Genomic DNA, 24,654 nt, shown 5'->3' with positions numbered 1-24,654 from the left:
GCAGCGCGCAGCAGGGCTAAGGCAGATTCCCTGCCTGCCCTGGCCCTGCACCACTCCCGGAAGTGGCCAGCATGTCCGGCAGTGGCTCCTGGGGGTGGGGTGGGGCAGTCGGCTCTGCCGCACGCTACCCTCACCTGTGGGTACCACCCCCAAAGCTCCCATGGGCCGCTGTTCCCTGTTCCCAGCCAATGGGAGCTGCGGGGGGCAGTGCCTGCAAGCGAGGGCAGCGCACGGAGCCCTCTGCCCCTCCCCCAGGGGCCGCAGAGACGTGGTGCTGGCCACTTCCAGGAGCGACGTGGGGCCAGGGCAATCAGGGAGCCTGCTTTAGCCCCACTGCGCCATGGGGCTGGCAATCCTGCGGGCCAGATTGAAAGCCCTGATGGGCTGGATCTGGCCTGCGGGCCGTAGTTTGCCCTCCCCTGGATTAGGTAGTAACTGCTGTCAGCAATTCTTTTATCTTTTTTTTTCCAAGTGAGTTTTTTGCTTGTAAAAACGAGGAAGGCAATACTGCTAAAGAGTGATGTTTTTTTTATCCGCCAAACAGGCACAGAACATGCAGCGTTAGGCAGTTTGGCGAAACATGCACTACCCCTGCCCAGGAGTAATAAAAATCAAGTTAGGTTAACAACTGAATGGATATGAGGACTTTTTTTTGCTAAGAACGGTAAAAAAATGTATATAGCAGTGTTGTAATGGTGCCTTTGTGAAGTTAGAGTTGGATGGAGACCTCTAGTGCAGACCACTGAACAAAGAGATCGTAACTGATCTCAACCACCTTTGGCTGGGGGTTGAACTGACACAGGTGATCGAGAGCTGAAAAGCTCATCCAATTACCCTGTGTGATCTGCTCCCCTGTTGTGAACAGTTCCAATTTTGATGCATCGTGGTAGATTAATGATGTTTTCACTCTCAAATAACAAAATGTGTTACTCAACAAAACAATTTTTAGCACAGGTTGAACCACATTTAGGATTTTGTCCCCCTTCCCCCCCACACACACTTATGCTCCTCTTTTACCCAATGAACACCTCTTAAACACAGACGGTAACCGATCCCACAGTCCCATTTGCGTTCTCAATCTGGTGTGGTCCTGCAGATATGGGTGGAGGTGTGTGGGAGCCAAAAGCCAGCTCAGATAATAAGCAGCAATAAAGTAATCTTCAGCTGAACTTTTCAAGAAGCTGAAATGCATCTGCTCTCAGGGTCACTGAGGCTCTCTTCAAGCTATCACTACTGCAAGCCCGTACATTTCAGTCTCCACAGGATACCAAGAGGAGATATTACATGACCTTAAAGGTATACTTGCTGTGTTACTGAAAACTTTTAAAATAATCCAGATCAATCTTGGCTGTTATGAGAACAGAATGCCAGAAGGTCCTTGAGAAAGGTACGACCTAAGTTGATTATTTGAAAGTAATGCTGTCTGTCTCATGTCATTATTTTCATTAAGACTGAGTCAGTTTTATCTGAGTAGTTGCCTTGATACCAGATGTGGATCTTGCTGATATAATTAGAATGAAGCAATAGTTCCTCACAGAAAAAATTTCTTTCACAACTCAGATTGCTCATTTTGTCAGCATCCAGGAATTGACTTTGCTGAGGTATGGCTGCTCAAGCTATACTAGACTTAAAGAGAACTGACAGTGGTAAAACTCAGAAAATTCATCAGAGAGGTCAGCTCATTAATTTAGACTTGCCACACTCCAGATCTTCTTTGAAATTTATAAAAGTAAACTGATAATTAGACATAAAATGGCAAGAGTATATTACCAGAGTGTATGCTTACTGCTATATCTGTAAAATACTTACAACTAGTAATCAAAGGGCAATGATCTGTCCATTTTATGTTCATTCAGAGCAGTTTCTGCCTACATTCATTTAACAGGAAGTCTCATAGTTCAGCTGACACATAGTGTCCCTGAAGGAAATTAAATAGATTCCTTTTGATAATATTTACAGGCTGATGCTCTGTCTAAGAGAGAAACCATGTGGCTTTTGGATGATACAGTTGTGTCCAGCTAGTATCATTTCTTGACTTTGCTGTGTGTAGCCCCAGGGAAAGGGGTGGGTGCTAGGTGAGCATGAAGTCTCTGTTGGGTAGAGGGGCTGAACTTGGTAATATGAATAGCTATTCTTGGCTGTGGGTATAGCCTCCTAGGGTCTGGACTCAGTCGTGTGTGCATCAGACTCTATAAGTACTGTGCATAGATAAGCATGTCAGAGAAATATCACGCCCTCAATGACCTTCTTTAATTATTTTCCACAATAGGGCTGATTCTGGAAGCCAACAGGATGGGAGGGAGATGGGAATTTCTCTTTGGTTTGCCCTTACGAGTTGGGGTGAAAAATGCCACAGCAGAAGTACATGGCAGAATGACACTTTCACAAAGAAACTTCATGCATCCCTGGTTGGTTTAGTCTGGGGATCACTGCCAAATCCTGAGTAAATGGGGATGTACGGTCACATTACTATAGAGTCCTCTGAATCACTGGGAGGGTGAAATGGGAACTAAGAATTTCTCCATAACTGGTGGATATACTTGCAAACTTTCATCCTTCCAATAAAACAGAGACTGTAGAAATAAAGAGCTGCAGCTAAGAGGCTTGCTGAGCCTGGGTTTCATATTTGTGGTGGTCTGAGCTCTCAAAAATGAGTCAGTGAGCTGGTTCCCTGCAACGTGTACAAAGGAATGGGTATGGAAGGTTCCCTACAGTTTCCGTGAACTCCCAAGTGAGTAACCACTATTTGGGCTTTCACCTGAATAATAAAGAGCTAGATTGTGCTTTTAGGCACAGACCCAAGCAAGACAAGCTCTATGAATTGCACCATCCCAGGAGGCATGGTTCTCCAGAGAGATTTCTTTGAGGCATAGTTCCCTCCTGCCTTCCCCTTACTCCAGCAGCCAATTATGACAGCCCCAGACCAGCTCAGCTGCATTAATTGGCTAAGACTCCACCAATTCCCCACCCATGTGCTCCAGGAGGCGGGAAACAGTAAGTAGAAATACACTGGGCACAGAGTCTGTGTAGCCCACACAAGGATGTAAAGAAGTTCTTATTCCCTTTTACTCCTCTGCATGATCCAAGACATGCTCTAGCACAAACACAAAGTGTTTGGAATCAGATGTAATCTGCCATAGGAAAAGACTCCAGCGTTAGAAGTCTGAGTACAGTGTGTGTTTCATGCATGCAAGGTGCTTATGCCTGTGATGTTTTAAGTGTCTTGGATCATGACTCTGACCTTTGAGTCTGAGAGTCTTATTTTCTCATCCTTATCTGAATTCTGAACACGAAGTATTGGTTCTTGAAAGCTAATGTTTGTCTGTCTATTGTTAAATGCAGGGCAACGTCCACAAAATTATGGAAAAATGTAATTTGCCACTTACTGGGAAACAATGTGTAAACCGTATCATTACGGAGAAGGTAAAGTACATTTCTTTAGTCCTTTTCCAGTCATTTTTTCTCCCTAGAAAGTGCCACCAAATCATATTTAAATTTACTTTAGTGCAAGCATGAATGATATGCAGCATCACTTAACAATGAAAAGGATAGATCCCGTTGGAGGTGGATTCAAGCGTTTGGGTGGGTCCCAGTTTTTCTTTGAAAAATGTGATCCTTTAGCACCCAAACATACTGGGCCACGTTTTCAAACACATTCTGGTTTCAAATGCCTGTGATAGAATTATGAATAGTATCTGCTGTCAGCCTCTCATGGGACTATTTGTGAAGTAAATTACTACTCAGTGTGAGTAAGGGAGGCAGAACTGAGCCCCAAACAGTCAGTTTGCTGCACAAAGTAGTTCAGTGGACCTTTCCAATAAAGGTTGAGGAAATTAAGTTATTGCTGCAACCACCTTTATTTTATTATAAGTGCTTACATTTTGAGGGCTAAAAGTATGATAAGAGGGCTCCCACAGAGATTACCAAGTAGTGTGCTTCAAAGGCAGTCATGTTAGATGCCATTTTCCCCCAGTAGCATATTACTGTTATCTTAAATAAATCTTTCTCCACAAGGTAGAGGAAAACAAATGAAAGGTGAAACTTATTTATAGTCGGACTCTAGTAACAGGCTATATACAAATGTTTAGTTGAAAAGGAAAGTTGAACAAAGATTGGGAAAAAAGCAAGTAACCTATAGAAATTTTTATAAAAACCAGCCCTGGTCAGATCCTCCTATGTACATATATGCACCTATCATATATTCCTATAAGAAATGGCTCTTATGTATACACCAGAATATCACTTAAATTCAATTGGAAACTCTAACGATCCCCAAACCAACATCCTAAAGTAGGTGTTTCTTACCCCCAGTTTCTGTTTTCAGATTTAGGGATGTAAATCCCTTTGTAATCTCGTAAATCAAATTTATAGCCTGATATGTCCCAGGGAAGGATAATTAAGCGTTCAGTCTGAGCTTCAGTCCACTCCTGTGTCAAATCTGTGACTTCCCTTTGATTCCAGGTTAAACCTTCACCTTTTTCAACTGACTTTCTCTGGGAAAATGTCTAGATATATTATGAGTTTTATTGGCTACTAGCATGCAACCAGTATAACTCTGTCTGGTAGGCACCCATTCAATCCCACATTACCTGTGTTTTGCATTTGTGGAAATACAGAAACAGCCTTTATTTATTTATTTATTTATTTATTTATTAAATGTGCTGTGAGCTGTTGAAGCGCAAAGCAGTAGCCAGAGTGCCAGAAAAAGCTTCCAAAGGTGCTGTCCTTGCTCACTTACACAGGCTTTGCCACTTTATCCCAGGTGTTCTGGGTTTAAAAACAAAAAAAACCCTCTGCTTCATTGGCAGCCCTGGACTCAAAATAATCAAATTGGACAAAATTGGATGGTGCAATTGACAGAGAAGAAAATCACCCATGGACCCTTCAAACAATCAAATGTATTTCACTTCTGACCTTAACCTAAAAAACAAAGAAAGCAAGCAATCCCTTCTTCCACCACCAATTGTCACCTCCCAGGCAAGCATAAAATCCAACCGGAATTGCCCAGTAAGATGTAGGTCCCATCCCTACCAATTTGTCTAAGAGGGCTGAATTCATGCAAAGAAAAAGAGATAATATTGTGAAAGTATGAAACTACCCTGTTTGTTTTTATTCTTTCAAGTACTAATGAATATTACACTGATATTTACTGGACAGTTATATGTAAGAAAATTGACACATGTAGATAGCATAATTTGTTACCATTGGAAATGTACATATTTCAGCTCACCATTTTTTATTATATGAATAGTCATTTCCTTATTATCTCTTCTTATACTAAAAATGACTCATATTTTATTTGAATCTGACAGGCTGTGTTTGATGTGGACAAGAAAAAAGGACTGACCTTGATTGAAATCTGGGAAGGACTGTCGGTGGATGAAATCAAGAAAAGCACTGGCTGTGACTTTACAGTAAGTCATTGTATGAACAAATGTAGTCGTCATGTTCCAGACCTAGCCATCTTAACAGATAAGAAAAGCACATAAACCTTTTTTTTTTGTAATCCAATAGCTTTCACCTTTCAAAGTGTGTGTGGGTGACTGTGTCGGGGCAGAGGGTGGTACTGAAGTTTAGATTGCGTGGATGCTTGCCATGAGAGCAGGGAGGGAAGTTGTAGGTTGACTAAGGTGAGAGAGAGTGACGGTGTTAGGCCTGGGATTGGGGACTGGATGGGAGCAGTAGAAGAACTGGAGAGGGGGACTGGATTGGCAAGGACAATTCGGGAGTGAAATTGAGCTAATGCATTGAAGGGGATAGGCCAGCTTCACTAGGATAGTGGGTGAATACTTGAGCCTGTTCAATGGTGTAAAAATTAGCTCACCCAGCCCCCTTTTGTGTACTGATTTTTCTTACTACATTTTCCAACACACAGTTTAAAATTGCCCCATGTGTGATGAATATTTAATAAAACAGATGCCGTATATTGTGCATAAAATGATTGTACATATTTTGAATGTATTCTTGGGACAAAGGTAATCTGTCCGCTTAGTAGTAGTAGGGCCTACACGTCCTTCCACCCCTGTGCCATGCTGTGGCCCCTTTATGGTTGGGTACTCAAGGATCTAGAAAAATGACAAAGGCAGATATGGGAAGAGAGAAGCGGTCTAGGGAACAGTCTGTGTCTGGGGACAACCTGGGCTGCTCTTCCTTAAGGGACAAGACCAAGAGCTTTTGTAGAGAGGGTGGGACAGGGCTCCCTTCTCTCCCAACCAACCCTCACTGGCTCTGGGAAAGAGGGCTGTGTATGTGCTGTCTCTTCTCTCCGAGCCAAGACACACCAGCAGTGGAAGGTTGATACTTGCTGACCTCTCCCAGTCCAGGTAGAAAAGGGACAACGGGGTCTACTGGCGGAGAAGCTGATTGAAAGCCACAGTTGACCTGAAGTAAAGATCAGAGTGCAACAAGGGCCTTCTGTGCCAAGGAGGGAGAAGTTTGACAGAAAGTCCCCCCCCCCCACTCCCACACTCCAAAGAGGAAGGCTAGGAAGACCCCTGAACATAAGGGAAGAATCTATAGACCAGGACTAAAAATATCAAGTCCCCAAGAGAGAGGGCTGGTAAGGCCTCCTGAACGTAAAGGGGAGCTCTTTGAGGGAAGTTGTATAAGCTAAATAAATTAGATCAGTGGTTCTCAAACTTTTGTACTGGTGATCCCTTTCACAGAGCAAGCCTCTGAGTGTGAACACCCCCCTTTATAAATTAAAAAGACTTTTTTATATATTTAGCACCATTATAAATGCTAGAGGCAAAGTGGAGTTTGGGGTAGAGGCTGACAGCTCACGACCCCCCCATGTAATAACCTCACAACTCCCAGTCTGAGAATCCCTGAATTAGATCCCAGGGGAAGGGAAATATTGTTTAAAGACTGTGGAGGCAAGTAATTGATTTCTGAACCCCACTAAAGGGAGCTGAGGAAAGTGTGCCTACAGGACATTGCTGTGCCATCCGGGGGTGCTCTGGGGAAGCACCCTGCCACTATCCTCCTTCCACATCCACAATATGGTGCTTGTCCTCTTACTTGGTAAAACCTTTCGGGGCAGGGAAAGTGAGGACAGATGCTGTCCTTCAGGTGAGGTGCTACCTAGTACACTGTGCATTCTGTAAAATACAAAATAATAAAGAAAAAATGACTCCAGTGCTACAGTGGGATACACTAATGGGGACAACAACTCCTTGTGGAGTCCTTGACAGGTAGAGCTGAGAATTGTAAGATCGCAGGCCAGATATTTTTACTTCATAAGCTTCAGCATTTGCATCTGTAGGAATACGTTTTGCTAAACAGCGCCAAAGTATTGTGTGTTAGTTTTATTGTTCTGCATTTTTTTTAAAGCAGATAGTCAGGTCACTTCTAAAAATAGAATTCCTCCCAATTAGCTGAAGCTATTTTTAATGTTGAAATGACCTGCAACTGGCAGAGTATAACACATTGCTATAAAAACAACTTGGCTGCATAATTCATTGTCCACATAACACCTTACTGAAGTTACTTTATTAACCTTGTGTTTTAAAATTTCTCTTTTGAAACAACCCTCTGTATTCAGCAGTACTTTACACAAAAGAACTGGTTTTGATCATCCTTCCAGTAATGATTTAAGGAAAGGGATTGATTTTTTGCATACTTTGATAATGTCCGAATTTATTCTTCTCCAGTCACAGAGAGCCTCTCATGCAATCAGTAAAGTCAATGCTAAAGCATATGAAAATTGACCTTTTAGATTCATCTTTTTTTGCATTCAATACCCACTCTGCTTTAATCTTGCAAGTTTAAAAAGGGGGTTAAGCCACAAAGTATTTAATATATTTTTATGGGCCATTTGTGATAGGCATTTAAAGAGCTAATGGCTGAAGCTTCTGTAGTAGCACATGTGGCAGTCATTCATAATGACCACTGATAGTCATTGGGCCAGGGGAAGAGAGTGACTGGATAGCCTGGTGGCTAGGGTACTCATTAGGGTAGACCCACATTTAAGACCCACTCCAATGACTATGATACATAAACACTGTGCGCAAAAAAAAACAAAAAAAAAAACACCCCAAAGTATGGCAGAGAGAGCCTGGGTCAACTCACTCGTGCTCACAGGAATCATGCTGTGGGGCTAAAAATAGCAATGTAGATATTCCCACGCAGGCTAGAGTCTAGGCTCTGAGGGGGGCTCCAGCCTGGGTGGAAACATCAATATTGCTATTTTTAGACCCATAATTTGAGCCCAAATCAATTGACCTGGGCTGAGAAACTCGCAGCCATGGTTGGTGGTGATGGTGGTTGTTGTTTTGCAATGTTGATACAGCCTATTTAATAGTTTATACAAACTGGAACAGCTTCAAGAGGAGAGATTGAGAGAGAGTCACCCCAGAATATTCCATAGCCCCGTGGCTTGGGGCATTGTCTTCAACTTGGGAGACCTTTCTCATCAGGCAGAGGAGGGACTTGAACCTTGGGTCTCCCATATCCTAGGTGAATGTCCTAACCACTGGCCTAAAGGTTATAATGGAGGGGTCTTGCCTCCCTCCTCTCAACCCAGTGTTTTGTAAACTTAGTCCACTTTTGTCAAAATGTCCAATATTGAAACAAAGTATTGGGTTGGGTCAAAATGAAGCATTTTCATTTCAATGCTACTGAAACATTTCGGGTTTTGGGGTTCAGTCAAAACTATTTGGAGAACTTTACACAAATTTGTGAATAGTTTCCGGTTGACTGAAACTGCGTTTTTCAGCGAATAGTTTATTTATCAAAAACATTTCACCTAGCTCAAGCCCTGAACTCTGTGGTAGAATAATACCTGAAGAGCTGTGATGTGAATGCTTTTCCTCATACACCAAAATGCTGCTGTTTACACCAGAGCAATAACAATGATTTTACTCCCTTGGTATTCTACTGTTAATTGAATTGTCTCGTTAGACTGACCCCCGACTTGGTAAGGCAACTCCCATCTTTTCATGTCCAACACCTGCTACTGTGTTTTCCACTCCATGCATCTGATGAAGTGGGTTCTAGCCCACAAAAGCTTATACCCTAATAAATGTGTTAGTCTCTAAGGTGCCACGAGGACTCCTTGTTGTTGTTTTTTAATGACTTTAATGACGTTGTGCAGATAGAAATGAAAAGCAGAATTCTCTCATCTTATATTTTTGCCTGTGAAGGAATACAATTTTGAATAGAACTAAGGAAAATAGATTATGGAGTTGAACATTCCTGTTGATAGTATTTTTCAATGGCTTTAGAAAACGTTAGCTAAAATAACTGTCTTTTGGGTTTGTTACAATTTAAGGTTTAATGCATGACTGCACAATTTGTACTTAATTTTATACTGAGCCATACAGGGTGCTGTCCATAATGCAGATGCTTTTGGCTCCATACTGCTTCTTGTAAGAAAAATATACAAGGAAAGCCATTTAGAAATATTATGGTTTCTTTGAGAAAGATTTGGCTGTACATTGTTATTTTCACAGCCAGTTTATGTGCTTGAAAAAGCCACTCCTAGAAGACATCCACAGCAGCTACATGCCAAGGGACAAGTGATTTAGAGTCACCAATCTTTATTAGGAACCTGGCATTGTATCAAAAATAAACAATTCACCCTGGATTTCACAAGGCTGTGAAGACAAAGTATTGGCTTATCTTGTACACTTAAATCACATCTGCTACCGCCTGGCTTGTAGATCAGCTTGGCAGAGTAATCTCTTTTGGCTTGTACTAGTTTATAGCTTTGATGAGACCATGAGAGAACAGAATAAGGAAAAATTCTTTCGTAGATGTATTTCATTATAAAAATAGATAAGGCAAGTCTGTCTACATAAAGATTCATCTTCTTGTTTTTTCCTGTGAAAGCTCAATTCTAGATCAGGGATACAAAAAAACATTAAAAGCTAACATGGAGCTCAAAACAGTGGCTTTCAGCCCAAGAGAAACAACCTATGTTTGACTATCAAGCAACTGTTAGACAGTTCGGTTTCTTTTTAACCAAAGTTCAAGCCAATGAATGAAAAATAATACAAAGTATGGGATATCAACTTCTCTGTGGTTTTATTTCATAGAGATGTCTTTCCTTTTTATAAAAACAATGGCTTGTTTATATGATGGAGAATGTTTTAAATGCAAAGCCTGTTTTCTCTCCTTGTCACCCCTCTCCCACCGTGGAACTTACATTGACAAAGGGAGTTTTGTACAAAGAGGCTAGAGTATGCTCTTTAACTAATGCCTTTATCTGCAAGTAAAATAATTTCCAGGTAGCATGATATAGTGACTTTTTAGGCATATAAGCCACATGCCCAACCATAGAATCAACTCACATCACACCCTTGGAGGTGGGAAGGAGAAAGTTTTGGCTGAGGACACAAGGGCCTCAGCCAAAATTCCCTGGGATTTTTGATGTCCAAGCAGAGCAGACCTCTGAGACACGCCACAGATAGAAAGACTCACTCTGTAACCTAGGTATTTATCTGCCTCAAAGGGCTATAGAACTGAGTGGATCCCGTTGGGATTTAGACCCATGAGGAGCCTATGCATTGTAAACTTGATGATTCCCTGATTTTAAACCATAAACCATCCTTGGGCTGCTCAAGCATTTTTCTGCTTATTTAATTTTATTTATTCATAGCAAGCAGTTATATTTAGGCCTGATTCTGAAGAGTGCTAAGAATGTGCAACCCCATTGACTTTCAGTGGATCAGACCCTTGAAGGGAGCGAATGCTGGGCACACAAGGGACAGCTGTAATGTCAGATGTGCAAATAAAAATGAGACAAATGTGAGATTTAACATAATGTGCTCATTCAAATGTAAAACACTCCAAGCCACACGGTACTGAAAACCATGACAACAGACAAACAATATCCACTTACTGTAATTGGATTTTGTCACTGTTGTCAGAAAATACAGGAATAGAGTCTGCCATTCTCACTCACCTTCAATAGCGCCTTACTCCTCAAGTATTTTTATTTATTTAGGTGGAACCACTCATGGAGTGAAGTACAGCTCAAGGCTGGCAGAATTGCCCCATGCTAAATACGGTGCATATGCATTTTAAGCGTGAAAATGTAAGCCTCCTGGAACCAGTCCCAAGGTGTCCATACACTGAGGGAGTTTCTCCCACTGCTTAATGTACACACTTGTAGCGATTTATTATCCCACTTTACAGTGAGCTTTGAAAAATCAATGTACAGTGTCTCATTCCACCAAGATGTTTCATTAACATTCAGCACAATAAATACACTCTGCATGAACCAAGCCCGGTTTATCAGCTGCTACTTCCACAAGAGACTGCATGTAAATGATGATTTATTGTGGTTCAAGGAAGAATAATTCAAGAAATTAAACTGGGCATTATCTGTAGGAAATAAAGATCTGCACCTCTAAAAGCAACAGGCCACTAATGGTTGCAAAGACATAATGTGTGAGCATGTTCAGCAATGTGAAATGGGTGGGATAAGGAGGCAGAAGAAATGCAGTGGGTGAGATTTTATGGAGACTGATTAATCATATAGACCTGAGGTACTGGAGGTATTCTCTGTCATCCTAGGCAGCTGATGTCATCCAGGTTGTCTTTGCTCTTCATGGGGCTGGGAGCAGAAGGTCGATCCCTTCCTGGGGCTATCCAGCAGTGCCCCTCTGTCTCTGTACTCAGAGCTTAGTTATAGCCTTATTAATTTGATCGGTCATTTGTGCACTGTTTCAGCTCTCCACCCCCAGCAAATTTCCCCCCCGCCCCTGTTCACATCCCACACATGCATTCTTTTTTTCATCAGCTCTCCCTTTTGGGTTATTTTTCTGTTGCCCGTTCTATTTTGCTAGGATGGCTGCTCTGTCTCGGTCTATATTACTAATTGGTTTTTAATTTTATACAGTACCATATATGCTGGGAATGAATGACTTAGAAAACAATCAAATAAAAATATCCTTGTGACAGAATAAGTTGGGAGGTGGAGGGTAAGAAAGTGTAAATAACCGTGCACTGTATTAATGCTAGCTGAAAATACTCGGTCTTTCCTGACTACATCCCATTCAAACTGGCTGCACAGCCACGGATATCATTTTTGTTAAACCCAATCTTTGAATTGTTCTACATGGGCCCATCACGACAGGACACTTCTGTTTTGTCAGGTGTTTGAGGCAGATTGATGGACAAGCGGAGCTATTTTAGGTTAATGAGGTTTATTAGCTAAGGATTCCTTGGCAGTCTTGTGTTAATATTGTAATGGCAGTGCAATAACCATTGGAAAATCTCAACTATGTTTATATATTAAAAGCAAGTTGGTAATGGGATTTCTGCTGCTGCAATGTTTCATAGTTGGAAATCAAGGGTCGGGGACATGCTTACAATAACCTAGTTTGCACTGTTGCGTGTGTTTGCCAACTTATTTTTTTTCTCTCTCCTTTTTTCTAGGTTTCACCAAATCTCATACCGATGAGGCAGATTTCAACCTGAAAAGCAGGCTGGTCTGGACTTGCCAGAGTTCTTGTTTCCAAACAGGAGCTCAGTGAAGGGAAATCAGTGTCTGTTTTGCAATTATATTTTTTTAAAGGGCTTTTAAAGTAGTTTCCTAGTAGTTAGACTCAGGCTGTGATAGCTGTGTATAGCTGTTTCTCACATGACATTGCAGTCCAGTTTTAATACCTAATTTTTTGATAACATCATACTACAACCATGACTGTTAATAAGCATTGGCCCAACGAAATGCCTTGTAGAAGTAGTCTTATTGCTGAGGACTACATTTTTTAAAAAGTACAGACCTATTGTGCAAACAGACAATGTGCATGCCAACTTCCAACTGCCTGTGCATTTGCTGAAGTTTTATCAACAAGTTAACCACTGGAAGTGGAAATACTGCAAATGTCATGGTAATTCTAATGCATGGCGAGGCACTTGTTGATTTTCTTCTGGGGGATGATTGCTGAGCTTGTAGCAAACATGTAGAACCGCAGATGTACATCTGACACATTGGCTGCCACTTCTCTTTTGTGAAAACTTGGGTCCTCAACCTGTTACCAATAAGTCAATGGCAAAACTCATTGAAATCAATGGGAGTAATTGGGCCCTTAACCTTGAATGTATGATCATTTCCCATGGTGCTATGTACTGGTGTTTAATGAGGAGAGGGGACACCTTCTAGAGTATGACTCTGGTCCCTTCTATTTGAATGATGAAACCCATAAATATGTAACTCAGAAAGGGGCTACTTTGGGAGGGAAACACAAAGGGTCTCTTCCCTCAAACAGACAAGTTGATGGCCTTGCAAAGGGATATGGGCCTGGGTCACAGAGAGGAAAGGTGCATGGGCTGTGGGGAGAAGGGTTTAGTGACTGTGAAGAGTCAGGGAAAGGAGCTCCTTTTTTGAACTGACATGTTATCAACTGTTCAAATTCGGATTGAGGACAGTTTTAAAGTGATAGGCTCCCTGTTTATCAGCTCTTTCCCCAGCTCTTGCTGATCCAGCAAGCCAGTAGTGTTTCAGGACCCGCATGCATAGAAGCCACAGTCAAGATGAAATGCAGTTTCCTTTCCCCAGGTTTCCTACCCTCCCCACTTGATAAGGCTTTTCCCTTTCCCACTCAGTTACAAAGAGAACTATTGTTTTTCTATGTAGTATAACTCTGACAACACAGGTCCTTCCTTCGCAGGCTAGTACAGAGTAACTCCATTACATGGGACGCCAATTCACAAAAGTCCATGTTAACCAAAGTCTAGTACTAGCTCCAGATGCAATGGCTTCCTTCCCAATTCTTCTAAATATTTAGAAGTTCCCAAAATGCTTTGGTTAAATGAAGTCCTGTCATACATGTGACTTCGGCAGTAAGAGTCAGCTGTATGCCAGGAAGCCATGCAAAAGAAAACGATACATAATATAAGCAACCCAGGCAGAGGGAAAAGAAAAAACTGAACTTGAGACAGATGAGGGAGTCTCCCACTTCATAAAGTGCTATTTGCTTCATGTTGTGGGAAGAGCAGGGGGATGTTCTGAACACAGCACTGGGGGCCAGAAATAGTCCTCCAATGTCCTAGCTCCTCAGTATCCTTGGGCTTCCCTCCTTCATTTCCCTCCCTTTAATGGGGAATAATACTCCTTCACAGGGTTCTTGTAAAAGTAGGCCTGATCTCCACACACATTTGTACTGATATAACTAATTTGATTAAGGGTGTGAATGTGTATTGCTATACTGGTACAACCCCTACTGTGGATGCAGTTATACCTGTATAAATGTGCATTATACCAGAATAGCATCTCCTCCTTTCCCTAAAGTAATAAGCTATACTAGCATAAGCACCTGTACACCAGTATAACTGTGTGCATACTGGGGGGGTTGTACTCCTTTAACTATACCCGTATATAATTTGGGGGTGTAGCCAAGGCCTACAAATGAATATTTGAAGAAGAAGGCTGTTGCATAAGTGGTAGTGTTAAGGTCGGGTTTCATACAAAGAGAGTTTTGTCTGATATTTATTTGTTTGAAAGATTTGAAGTGACACTGGCAAAAGCACTCCAGAATAGCTGCAAGCAAAAATCCTGCACTGGCCCTCGTTTCCAACCAGCTCTAAGATCAGGAGGTTTCCTATATTCTAAGCTCTGGGAAAAGATGTCAATTAACGGTTTGACCATTTCCACCCATTTGAAGTAAAACCAAAAAAATCAGATTGAAGAAGTTATTCCCAGGGGTTTTGTATAGCTAGATTTCTATGGGATTGCTCAGTAATGGCTCTGCTATAATGGAAACTAATGCACTGTGGGTTTGTATAAAACAATTTGGGGTTGATGATGGAGCAGCTAAGTAACCTGAGCTAATCCACAAAGACCCTTCACGGATACTGTTTGCTGTTGAGAGAGTATAGTGTCCTGGTGATGTAGAAAGTAAAAAGTGCATATCATTATCTCTGTTACTGAGGATCAGTTAAGAGCCACATTTGATGGAATGGATGGGATCATAAATGAGTTCCTGCTAGCAATTACTCTTGGATTTACTAAAGAACACTCAGTGTGTATATTGTTTTTCAAAGGGAATATTATGTAAGGAGGGGATTTGCCACTCCTTTAATACTTTTAATTTGTCTATAAAGAAAACTGTATGTTTAAATAAAGGAGGGAAATCTTTAAGAAAATCTAGAGAATTGAATGTTATCTAATTGGATTAACCATATTAAATTAAGCTCAATAGCAATTAATTTGGTGGAGACTGTCTAAAGTTTTCCTCAGAGTATATTTACCACAACTGTGGTATCTGATAGGTGCGAGAGAGCAGCAGCAAATATATATTACTTCTCCCCCTAAAATCCTTCATTCAGACGCGCTTATAGTCTCTGATTATCATTAGACTTGATGTTCGAAAGAGAGGAATGGTCTAAGTAATTAGAAGTTCAATATCTCAAAACCCTAAGTAAAGGACTGGAAGCCAAGAACTCTTAAGTTATAATCTTCGCTTTTCTGATTGTTCACTTGTGGCCTTGGAAAAGACACACACATGCTCTGCTTCAGTTTCCCTAACTGAAAAGAAAGATTTACCTTGTGTGGATTAATTAGCTAAAGTCTGTACAGCAAGTAATATTTTTCCTTAAGTGAAAATTCAAAACTTGATCAAGAGTATAAAAGAGCATTTCAGGTCTGCCACATGTGATGAATGTTTTGGACTTGATTCTCCTCACGCTTGTATGAGTGTCACTCAGCAGAATTCAAGTCAATAGAGTTACACTAGTGAGCGGAGATAGGAGTTGAATCAGGACTTATCAACATACAACTATCGTGTAAATATCTGACTACCATGCTATCTGTATTTGCCTCAGTAACTTGATACTATGATAGGGTATTTATATTCTTAGACAAATGTCAATTGACCCCCCCCCCCCCATAAGCCAACTGTATTAATTCTATGGTCATGTTTTGGAAAGACTTGTATTATGATGAGTGCAAATGTATAAACTTGATTTTCATAGCAGCCAAAGCCATTCTTGTTAGTCAGCCAGACAGCTTTCCTGTTGAAGAGCAGAAGCAGGTCTGGTTCATAGTTGAAATGTACAAACTAGGTAGTAGTTGTGATGACAGGTTCTCCTTTCTCTCCTCCATGGCAACATGAAGGCCAGGAAGCATGATGAAGGTCCAATGGGATATCAGTGAGATCATTACCTGGCTGGCAGCACTTCACAAGACAGAGATAACATAATGCCCTTGAGTTGAAGAAGGTGGTGATTCTGTCGTATCACTATGACTTATTTCTCTAATTATTTAAATGAATACATGATTTTGTCCCTTAGAGAAGCAAAATGTGAAAAGGTGATATAAATGGCTATTGTACTATAAACTATATGTCAAAGTCCTTTACGTGTACTTGCAAAACAATCAATAAAAATTAAAAGATTTTAAAAGAGCTGATCATGTATATTGCTAGTGCTCTTTATAATGAAGCATCCTAAGAATGGTCTGTTAGAAACATACTAGAATCAGCAGACTTTGTGTTGGCATATTGAATGTGCTGTAATAATGACAGTGCACCTTATTACACAAAATGTATGTGATATTAGATGGAGATGGAGGAACTTGATAAACAGGAATGGAAAATCGGAGAGCAACAACTGAGCCCAACTAATTGGTCATAGTGCTTTCCATGGTATCTCCTCTTATTTGCATTGCATGTTTGGCCAGTCTGAATGACAGCTCATAAAAGCATCCACAGTAAATGCGTTTTTCAAGTGACTTGCAGTTCACACTGGTCAAATGTGAGTATAAGGAAAAGGAGATGCCAGGGAGGGAGGAGACCATGAGCCCACCTACATGTAGCAATGTATCAGTAGTCACTTTGTGTGAGCTGGACACCTTAGTGGAATGATTTGTCCCGCTAGAATGAAGACTATTGCACAAAAGGTGGGAGACAAGCTTTTTATATTTAGTAATACAAGGACTGAAGCTCCGGTATTAATGTGCATCTGTAGCCTGAAAATGTTTTAAGGCATCATTCCTGCCTAGGAAGTTAAATTCTAGTGTCTGCCTGGTGAATGATCAATCATGGTGATTGCTGAAATGATGGAAATGCTGCCTGTATATGATAGACTTTTAAACGTCATTCGTAGGCATATATGTCAGCGTGTCCTTTTACCTCAGTATCGCAACCACCACAGCAAAAAAGCTGGATGAAAAACAGGAAGAAAAATGCTCGGACTTTGCGCAAAAGGGATGTTTGGCTCAGAAATAAGAGCCCGCAACAATTTCTGTGCATGTCCATGCTCCAGCATTCCCTCTTCCTGTCCATGAATTGAGGTAAAGGTTAGGTATCAGAAATATGCAAGTAGGCTACAGTCTTAGACCCTGAAAATCTACCTGTCCTACAGGGTAACTTTCATTGAGTGTGGCAGGGAAGGTGCAGTTGTGTGCATACAGGCACAGCCCAGGGGACAAAGGGCTAAATGGCTTTAAACCACCTTTAATCCTCCTGATTCTTGGCTATTCCTGGCACCTTTGTGCCCCCAGCATATCTTACAGAGCTCCTGAAGGGTAAGCACCATATGGCTTCTATGGACTGCAGCACCTCTTTGAACTTCCTCAATACTATGAGCTCTAGCCCCACCCACTCCCATCTTTGACATGTTTCTCTAGCCCAAGGCCTCACCTCCCAACATGCCTCGTACCTTGGTACTTGATAGGTCCTGTGCAAGGCAGCTATGGTAGTCTGATGCAGTGCCTCTACTAGGGAATTCTCAACCAGCTGGCTAATGGGCTATTTTAGTCCCCTAGCCTGCATACAAGGGCTGGGCTTGTGGGGGAGGATCCCTTCCTGAATACCTATGGTTCAAATGGAATTCTGAGGCTTCAGGACTTAGTGATTGTTTTTGCCAAATAGAAGATTACTGTGTCAGATTGGTTCACATACTTTATTAATGCGGTAGAAAAATGTGATCCTATAAGCTTTGGTATCCGTTCTCAAGTGCACTAAGTAGGCCAAACTTTCAAAAGGCCCTCCAGCACATAAAACCATTGGTGCATACATTTTTGTGCATTATGAGCATTGTGAAATACAAATGGTAGAAGATCACTTATGTGTGCAAGTAATAGAATTGAAATGCACAAAACTCAATCTCTGTGCTTGTGAAGCTATCACCTGAGCATGGAAGCTGTAGTGCTCAGCAAATGTGCACCCAAGTCTTGTATATGCAAAGTGGCATGTGCCCAAATGGGGCGGGAGATGTCTCATTTTGACAATTTGGCTGAATGTATTTTCCTGTTGAAGATGGGAGATGAGGTGTTGGAGCTGGTGAAAAAGTATTCAGTGAAAAATTAATGTGAGATTTGGTAACAGGCTAAATTCTGCCCTTGGATGCCTGTACACGGCTCTAAAAATGGAGATCATGAATACATCTTAGAAAATTTGGCTCTATTAGTAGAATGATTCTAGGTTGATAGAAAAATGGAGGAAAAAATGTAATCAGAATATAAGGAAACAAAAGCCACCCTAAGAAGCACAAAGCATCGGCTCAAGAGGAGTGCGACATATGTAGCAATTTCATGCAATATCCATGAAGTAGCTTTGGAGTCCATTGTATTAAAAATGCAACATTTATGTACTATTGTGGAATTGTATATAACTTCTAGAGTTGGGAAAACAGAAGTGTTATGAGCTTCAAAGGACTATTTGAAACAATGTGCCAGACAAGAATGAACTTATGGGGCAAACAAAGTTAGGTGTGTTTCCCATTAAATCTCTAGGGGGGAGAGGTATGTAAAGTTCCCCCTCCAGTTATGCAAGACTTCAGCCTTAGTCTGCTGATTACCTGTTCCCAGGGTCCCAAATCAAAGACTCAAAATGTATAAAGGAATGACTATTGTGAACTTGTGACCTCAGGGAAAAACTTGGTGGATTGACACTGACCAGCACCCGGATGGAATCCAGGAGATCTCTGCTAACCTTATTACTGTGAGTGTAGGGTTGTTGTTTTTTTTCTTCAATATGTTTATTCCATAATGTGTTTACCTTAAAACATTGCTTGCTTAGAAAGGGCTATGTGGTAACTTATAAGGGTGGCGTTTATAGCCTCAGAGGAGAAAGCAAAGAAGGTCTGTTTAGGCAGTCTGACTTGCTGGGGAACTCACAGTGCAGCCTGGAAAAACCCCAGTCAGGAGCAAGTAAGACACAGGTCTCCACCCAAGAGAGGTAATGGCTCGGGAACCTTGAGTGGGAGCCTTTGCTGGACCACAGAGGGGGACCACAGGTTCAGTTGCCCTGGACTGTGACAAAGAGAATGGGAACATTTCATAGAATCATAGAGTTTAAGGCCAAAGGGACCATCAGATCATCCAGTTTGCAACCTCTTGTATATTACAGGCCACCAACGCCATCCAACCAACTACACACTGAAGCCACGGTGCACCAATGCCCAGTGTCCTTGGAATAACAGGAAATTGATAAGTGTGATAAACCCAGTGTCTTCTATCCCACATTTAAATAAGCGAAGTATAAACACCATGGAAAGCAAAATCAGATGTTGCCCAACAAGATAAAGCAATTAGGTTAGAGCAAATCACAGAAGGAACAAATAAGTTACACACGGAAGTAGTGGGATATATTCACCTACTCTGAGAATTATAGAATATTAGGGTTGGAAGAGACCTTAGGAGGTCAACTGGTCCAATCCCCTGCTCAAAGCAGGACCAACGCCAACTAAATCATCCAGCAAGGGCTTTGTCAAGCCAGGCCTTAAAAACCTCTAAGGATAGAGATTCTATCACCTCCCTAGGTAACCCATTCCAGTGGTTCACTACCCTCCTTGTTGAACCTCATCAGATTTCTTTTGGCCCAATCCTCCAATTTGTCTAGGTCACTCTGGACCCTATCCCTACCCTCCAGCGTATTTACCTCTTCCCTCCCAGCTTAGTGTCATCTGTGAACTTGCTGAGGGTGCAATTCATCCCATCATCCAGATCATTAATAATGTTGAAGAAAACCGGCCCCAGAACCGACCTCTGGGGCACTCCACTTGATACCGGCTGCCAACTAGACATCGAGCTGTTGATCACTACCCATTGAGCCTGACAATCTAGCCAGCTTTCTATCCACCTTATAGTCCATTCATCCAATCCATACTTCTTTAACTTGCTGGCAAGAATACTGTGGGAGACTCTATCAAAAGCTTTGTACAGCGAGGGGTAAACTGTGCCTGTACTGTTTAGATGGTGAGTGAATCAAGACTTTAATTTGTTTTGCATTGTCCTTGTGCTGCAGAAACACTTGGATAATCTAAAAGCAATCTTCAATTATGGGCAATTAGCACATTCTCACAAATCTGTCCAAGAATAATGAAAAGCTCAGCAAGCAAGTCAATAGACATCCTTAAAAAATACAAACTTTAGAGTAAAAACGAAGCAGTTCAGCTTGTCAGTCATTCCTGTCTAGGTTAATCTTCTTGCGTTCTTTAGAACAAAACCCATCAAACATGTCTGCTCCTTTCCCCCATTGCCCACTCAGTGAAATAGCACCTCTTCTGGCCTGATGTCCCTGTGAGAGTAGGGAGGTGGACAGTTCCCCTTCTTACGCAACAGGCTTCAGGCTCCTCCAAACTTCAATAGTCTCCTGCCTCCCTGGGTTCAGAAAAAGGCAGGAAGGTCAGTGAGAGTGTGTTTGACTGCCTGGGTCAGTGAGTAGCCACAACACAAGGGCAGAGAGGAGGAGGAGGAGGGGAATAGTTTGTGCCCAAGGGGGAGAGAGCTACAAGGGATAGCACAAGAAGCAGCCACTAGTGGCTCAGGCACCTACAGGAGAGCCCTGCTTACACAGTATGGGCTGGGCCCTCTAAGTCCTGGTTGTGGGCCACTATTGTATTGCATTAGATCCATGCTCACAACCCTGAGTAGAAATGCTGGTTCTGCAGCACTGATGAACTTTCTGTTCTAAGGCCCACACTTCCGCAAATGAGCTCACAGTCCAGCTCTTCTCCTGCCAGAGAAGGTGGGTGCTTTTTTCTCCCCCTTGATTTTGATTTTCAGTTAGAAGCTGGTCATTTTGGAGCTGCACCTGTTTGAAAAATGGAAATACTATCACTATGTGATGGTCTCATCTCACAGGGAAGGCCTGGAGACCTGCTCCCCCATACTCTGCAAGGTATCTGAAGGACAGAATCTCATCTCCTCTGGTGTGTGTGGCCAGGGCCATCAGATGGGGTCACTGTTCCCCTCAAATCCTGGGTGTGCCTCAGGAAGATCGGTAAGTGGTCTCGCACTAAGGCTGCTACAGAACGCAGCAAGAGCTGCACCCTGTTACCATCAGGTTTTGTTTCAGGTTGGCTCAGAATTCCTGGAACATAAAATGGCTGTCTTTGAAATTCAATATCTCAAATTGTGGTGAAAGTGCCACATCCCGGGTGCGGGGGGAGGGGGTACTTTGCTAAGATTTTGGCTCTATGGAAAGATACTTCTAATGTTTCCCTCTTAGAATGATATTCGATGATTTCTTTGCTCCCATTTCGATTAATACTGACATTTTTAGACCCTTCTCCTCCTCCCACAGCCTGAAACTAAAAGCCAGCCCCATAAATCCACTAGCAATAAAACAGAAAGATGGTGAAATCCGTCTGCAACAGCATATCACAGTCCTCGTTAAGGGGCAATTCAACATCTTTAGGACACATTAACTGCTGTTATGAGGGAAAGAGGTTGCAGATCCATTTAAAAACAACAGGGACTTGCAAAATCCAATTTATAATTTGCAACGCACTCCCCCTGCAGTAATGACCATACACATCCAGGTCAGCAGCTTGGAAGAAAATACTGCAAACTGATTTGGGTGGATAGCTGCAAAAATAATCTGATTTGGAAAATCTTTACATGTTGAGGAGGAGATAATTCTGGCAATTATCTGTAATATCTTCAGTTGAACAGTGCTGGGTAGACACTTCGGGGAATCATCAGTGTGTTTATTTCAAAATTGCAAAAGGTGGTGACTCTAACAATTGTCTGAATCATCAGCTTTATAAACCTTTAGCTAACAAGTTATTTGATTCTTTACAAAATAACCAATTTGAGAAGACATGCACTATCACCCAGAGATCTTGTTTCTATGGGGATTTTAATTGCTCAGCAGTTCATTTTAATGCCTGCTCTGAGATGATAGAATCATTCAATGATCGGAAAACAGCTAATGTAGGCAACACAAAGAATGAGGCCTTTGAACAAAGGGGTACATTGGAAAATGGCAGGTAGGTGACTGACGGCTCCACCTTCCCTCTTTCTGGACATTATTACACCAGAAAGAGACTTGCTCCCAGGAAAGCCACCTCTAGAATTTTTCATGGTCTCCACATTTCTAATGTATGCAGTAGTGTTGGTGCCAGCCAGAATCAAAGGCTTAAAAAATAGAAAATTAATACAAGAAATTATATTTCAATATAGAGACATGACCCAAAGTTCAAATGACACAGGATCATCATCGGTTGCAAAAAAACATTCTTTTTTCAGCATTTATGAGGGATATTGACTTGTAACAGGTGTCATGTCCTGTGGGCTGGAGAGCCTGGGGTTAAACCAATTGTGATTGCAGAATGGGCCTGACTGGTATATAAGGGCAGTCAGCAGCGAACCAGCTGAGCGGCGAACAGCAGAGGCTAACAGAGGAGTTTGCGTGGGAGTTCACCTGGGGAGAGCTCACTGAGGCTTCCATCTGCAAGTTTCTCTAAGCAGTTCCTGCAACAGCTGAGGAAGCTCTTAAGAGGAAGGTGAGTGATCAGCTGTTGTAACCTGCACAGGTTGTGCCATGTTTGTCTTTCTTCCACAGGACAGAAGCGACTTTGTCTGTACAAAGTGCAAGCTGGTCTCCATATTGGAAGAGAAGGTTCGAGGTCTGGAGAAACGAGTATCGAGTCTGCGTTGCATAAGGGAAAATGAAGATTTCCTGGACAGACGTCAGGAGATGCTTCTACGGCCACAATGTTCTGAAGATTCAGAGCAGGCGCAGCAGGGACAGAAGGATGGTGAAGAAGTTTGGCAGTATGTTACCTCCAGAAGGAGAAAAAGGAGCGTCCATTTACCAGCAATGGAGATACAGGTGAGCAATCATTTCCATGTTCTCTCTACAGGTACTAATGCGGAGAGTGGACTAGATGACCCATCTGAGGGAAGGGAGCAGAAGGAGACTCCACCAATTGGAAGACAAAAGATGCACTGTCCTAGGGATGGGGGTTCCACGACCCTCACTCCCAAGAGGGGGAGGAGGGTGGTGGTGGTCGGGGACTCCCTCCTCAGGGGGATTGAGTCATCTATCTGCCGCCCTGACCGGGAAAACCGAGAGGTCTGCTGCTTGCCAGGAGCTAGGATACACGATGTGACGGAGAGATTACCGAGACTCATCAAGCCTTCGGATCGCTGCCCCTTCCTGCTTCTCCACGTGGGCATCAATGATACTGCCAAGAATGACCTTGAGCAGATCACTGCAGACTACGTGGCTCTGGGAAGAAGGATAAATGAGCTTGAGGCGCAAGTGGTGTTCTCGTCCATCCTCCCTGTGCAAGGAAAAGGCCTGGGTAGAGACCGTCGAATCATGGAAGTCAACGAATGGCTACGCAGGTGGTGTCCGAGAGAAGGCTTTGGATTCTTCGACCATGGGATGGTGTTCCAAGAAGGAGGAGTGCTAGGCAGAGACGGGCTCCACCTAACAAAGAGAGGAAAGAGTATCTTCGCAAGCAGGCTGGCTAACCTAGTGAGGAGAGCTTTAAACTAGGTTCACCGGGGGAAGGAGACCAAAGGCCTGAGGTAAGTGGGGAAGTGGGATCCTGGGAGGAAGCACAAGCAGGAGAGCACAAGAGCGGAGGATTCCTGTCTCATACTGAGAAAGAGGGACGATCGATGAGTTATCTTAAGTGCCTATACACAAATGCAAGAAGCCTGGGAAACAAGCAGGAAGAACTGGAAGTCCTGGCACAGTCAGGGAACTATGATGCGATTGGAATAACAGAGACTTGGTGGGATAACTGACATGACTGGAGTACTGTCATGGATGGATATAAACTGTTCAGGAAGTACAGGCAGGGCAGAAAAGGTGGTGAGTTGCATTGTATGTAAGAGAGGAGTATGACTGCTCAGAGCTCCGGTATGAAACTGCAGAAAAACCTGAGAGTCTCTGGATAAAGTTGAGAAGTGTGAGCAACAAGGGTGATGTTGTGGTCGGAGTCTGCTATAGACCACCAGACCAGGGGGATGAGGTGGACGAGGCTTTCTTCTGGCAACTAGCAGAAGTTGCTAGATCGCAGGCCCTGGTTCTCATGGGAGACTTTAATCACCCTGATATCTGCTGGGAGAGCAATACAGCAGTGCACAGACAATCCAGGAAGTTTTTGGGGACAATTTCCTGGTGCAAGTGCTGGAGGAACCAACTAGGGGCAGAGCTTTTCTTGACCTGCTGCTCACAAACAGGGAAGAATTAGTAGGGGAAGCAAAAGTGGATGGGAACCTGGGAGGCAGTGACTATGAGATGGTCGAGTTTAGGATCCTGACACAAGGAAGAAAGGAGAGCTGCAGAATACGGACCCTGGACTTCAGAAAAGCAGACTTTGACTCCCTCAGGGAACAGATGGGCAGGATCCCCTGGGAATAACATTGAAGGGCAAAGGGGTCCAGGAGAGCTGGCTGTATTTTAAAGAATCCTTATTGCGGTTGCAGGAACCAACCATCCCGATGTGTAGAAAGAATAGTAA

General features: G+C 42.5%; 1 protein-coding gene across 1 annotated transcript in view; it reads left to right on the top strand.

The window, feature by feature from the left end:
* OXCT1 (3-oxoacid CoA-transferase 1) overlaps window positions 1-16,355 on the top strand; it is a 129,735-nt gene extending 113,380 nt beyond the window's left edge. The window contains exons 15-17 of the mRNA XM_034774748.1: window positions 3,343-3,423; window positions 5,313-5,414; window positions 12,385-16,355. Of these exons, the coding sequence (XP_034630639.1) occupies window positions 3,343-3,423; window positions 5,313-5,414; window positions 12,385-12,426 (225 nt within the window). The 3' untranslated portion in view covers window positions 12,427-16,355. The remainder of the gene's footprint in view (window positions 1-3,342; window positions 3,424-5,312; window positions 5,415-12,384) is intronic.
* Window positions 16,356-24,654: the final 8,299 nt, after the last annotated feature.

This window comes from Trachemys scripta, chromosome 6, assembly GCF_013100865.1.
Source record: "Trachemys scripta elegans isolate TJP31775 chromosome 6, CAS_Tse_1.0, whole genome shotgun sequence".
In the NCBI taxonomy this organism is placed as follows: Eukaryota; Metazoa; Chordata; order Testudines; family Emydidae; genus Trachemys; species Trachemys scripta.
Note: the sequence above shows the minus strand (reverse complement) of the source record. Positions and strands in the feature narration are given on the sequence as shown.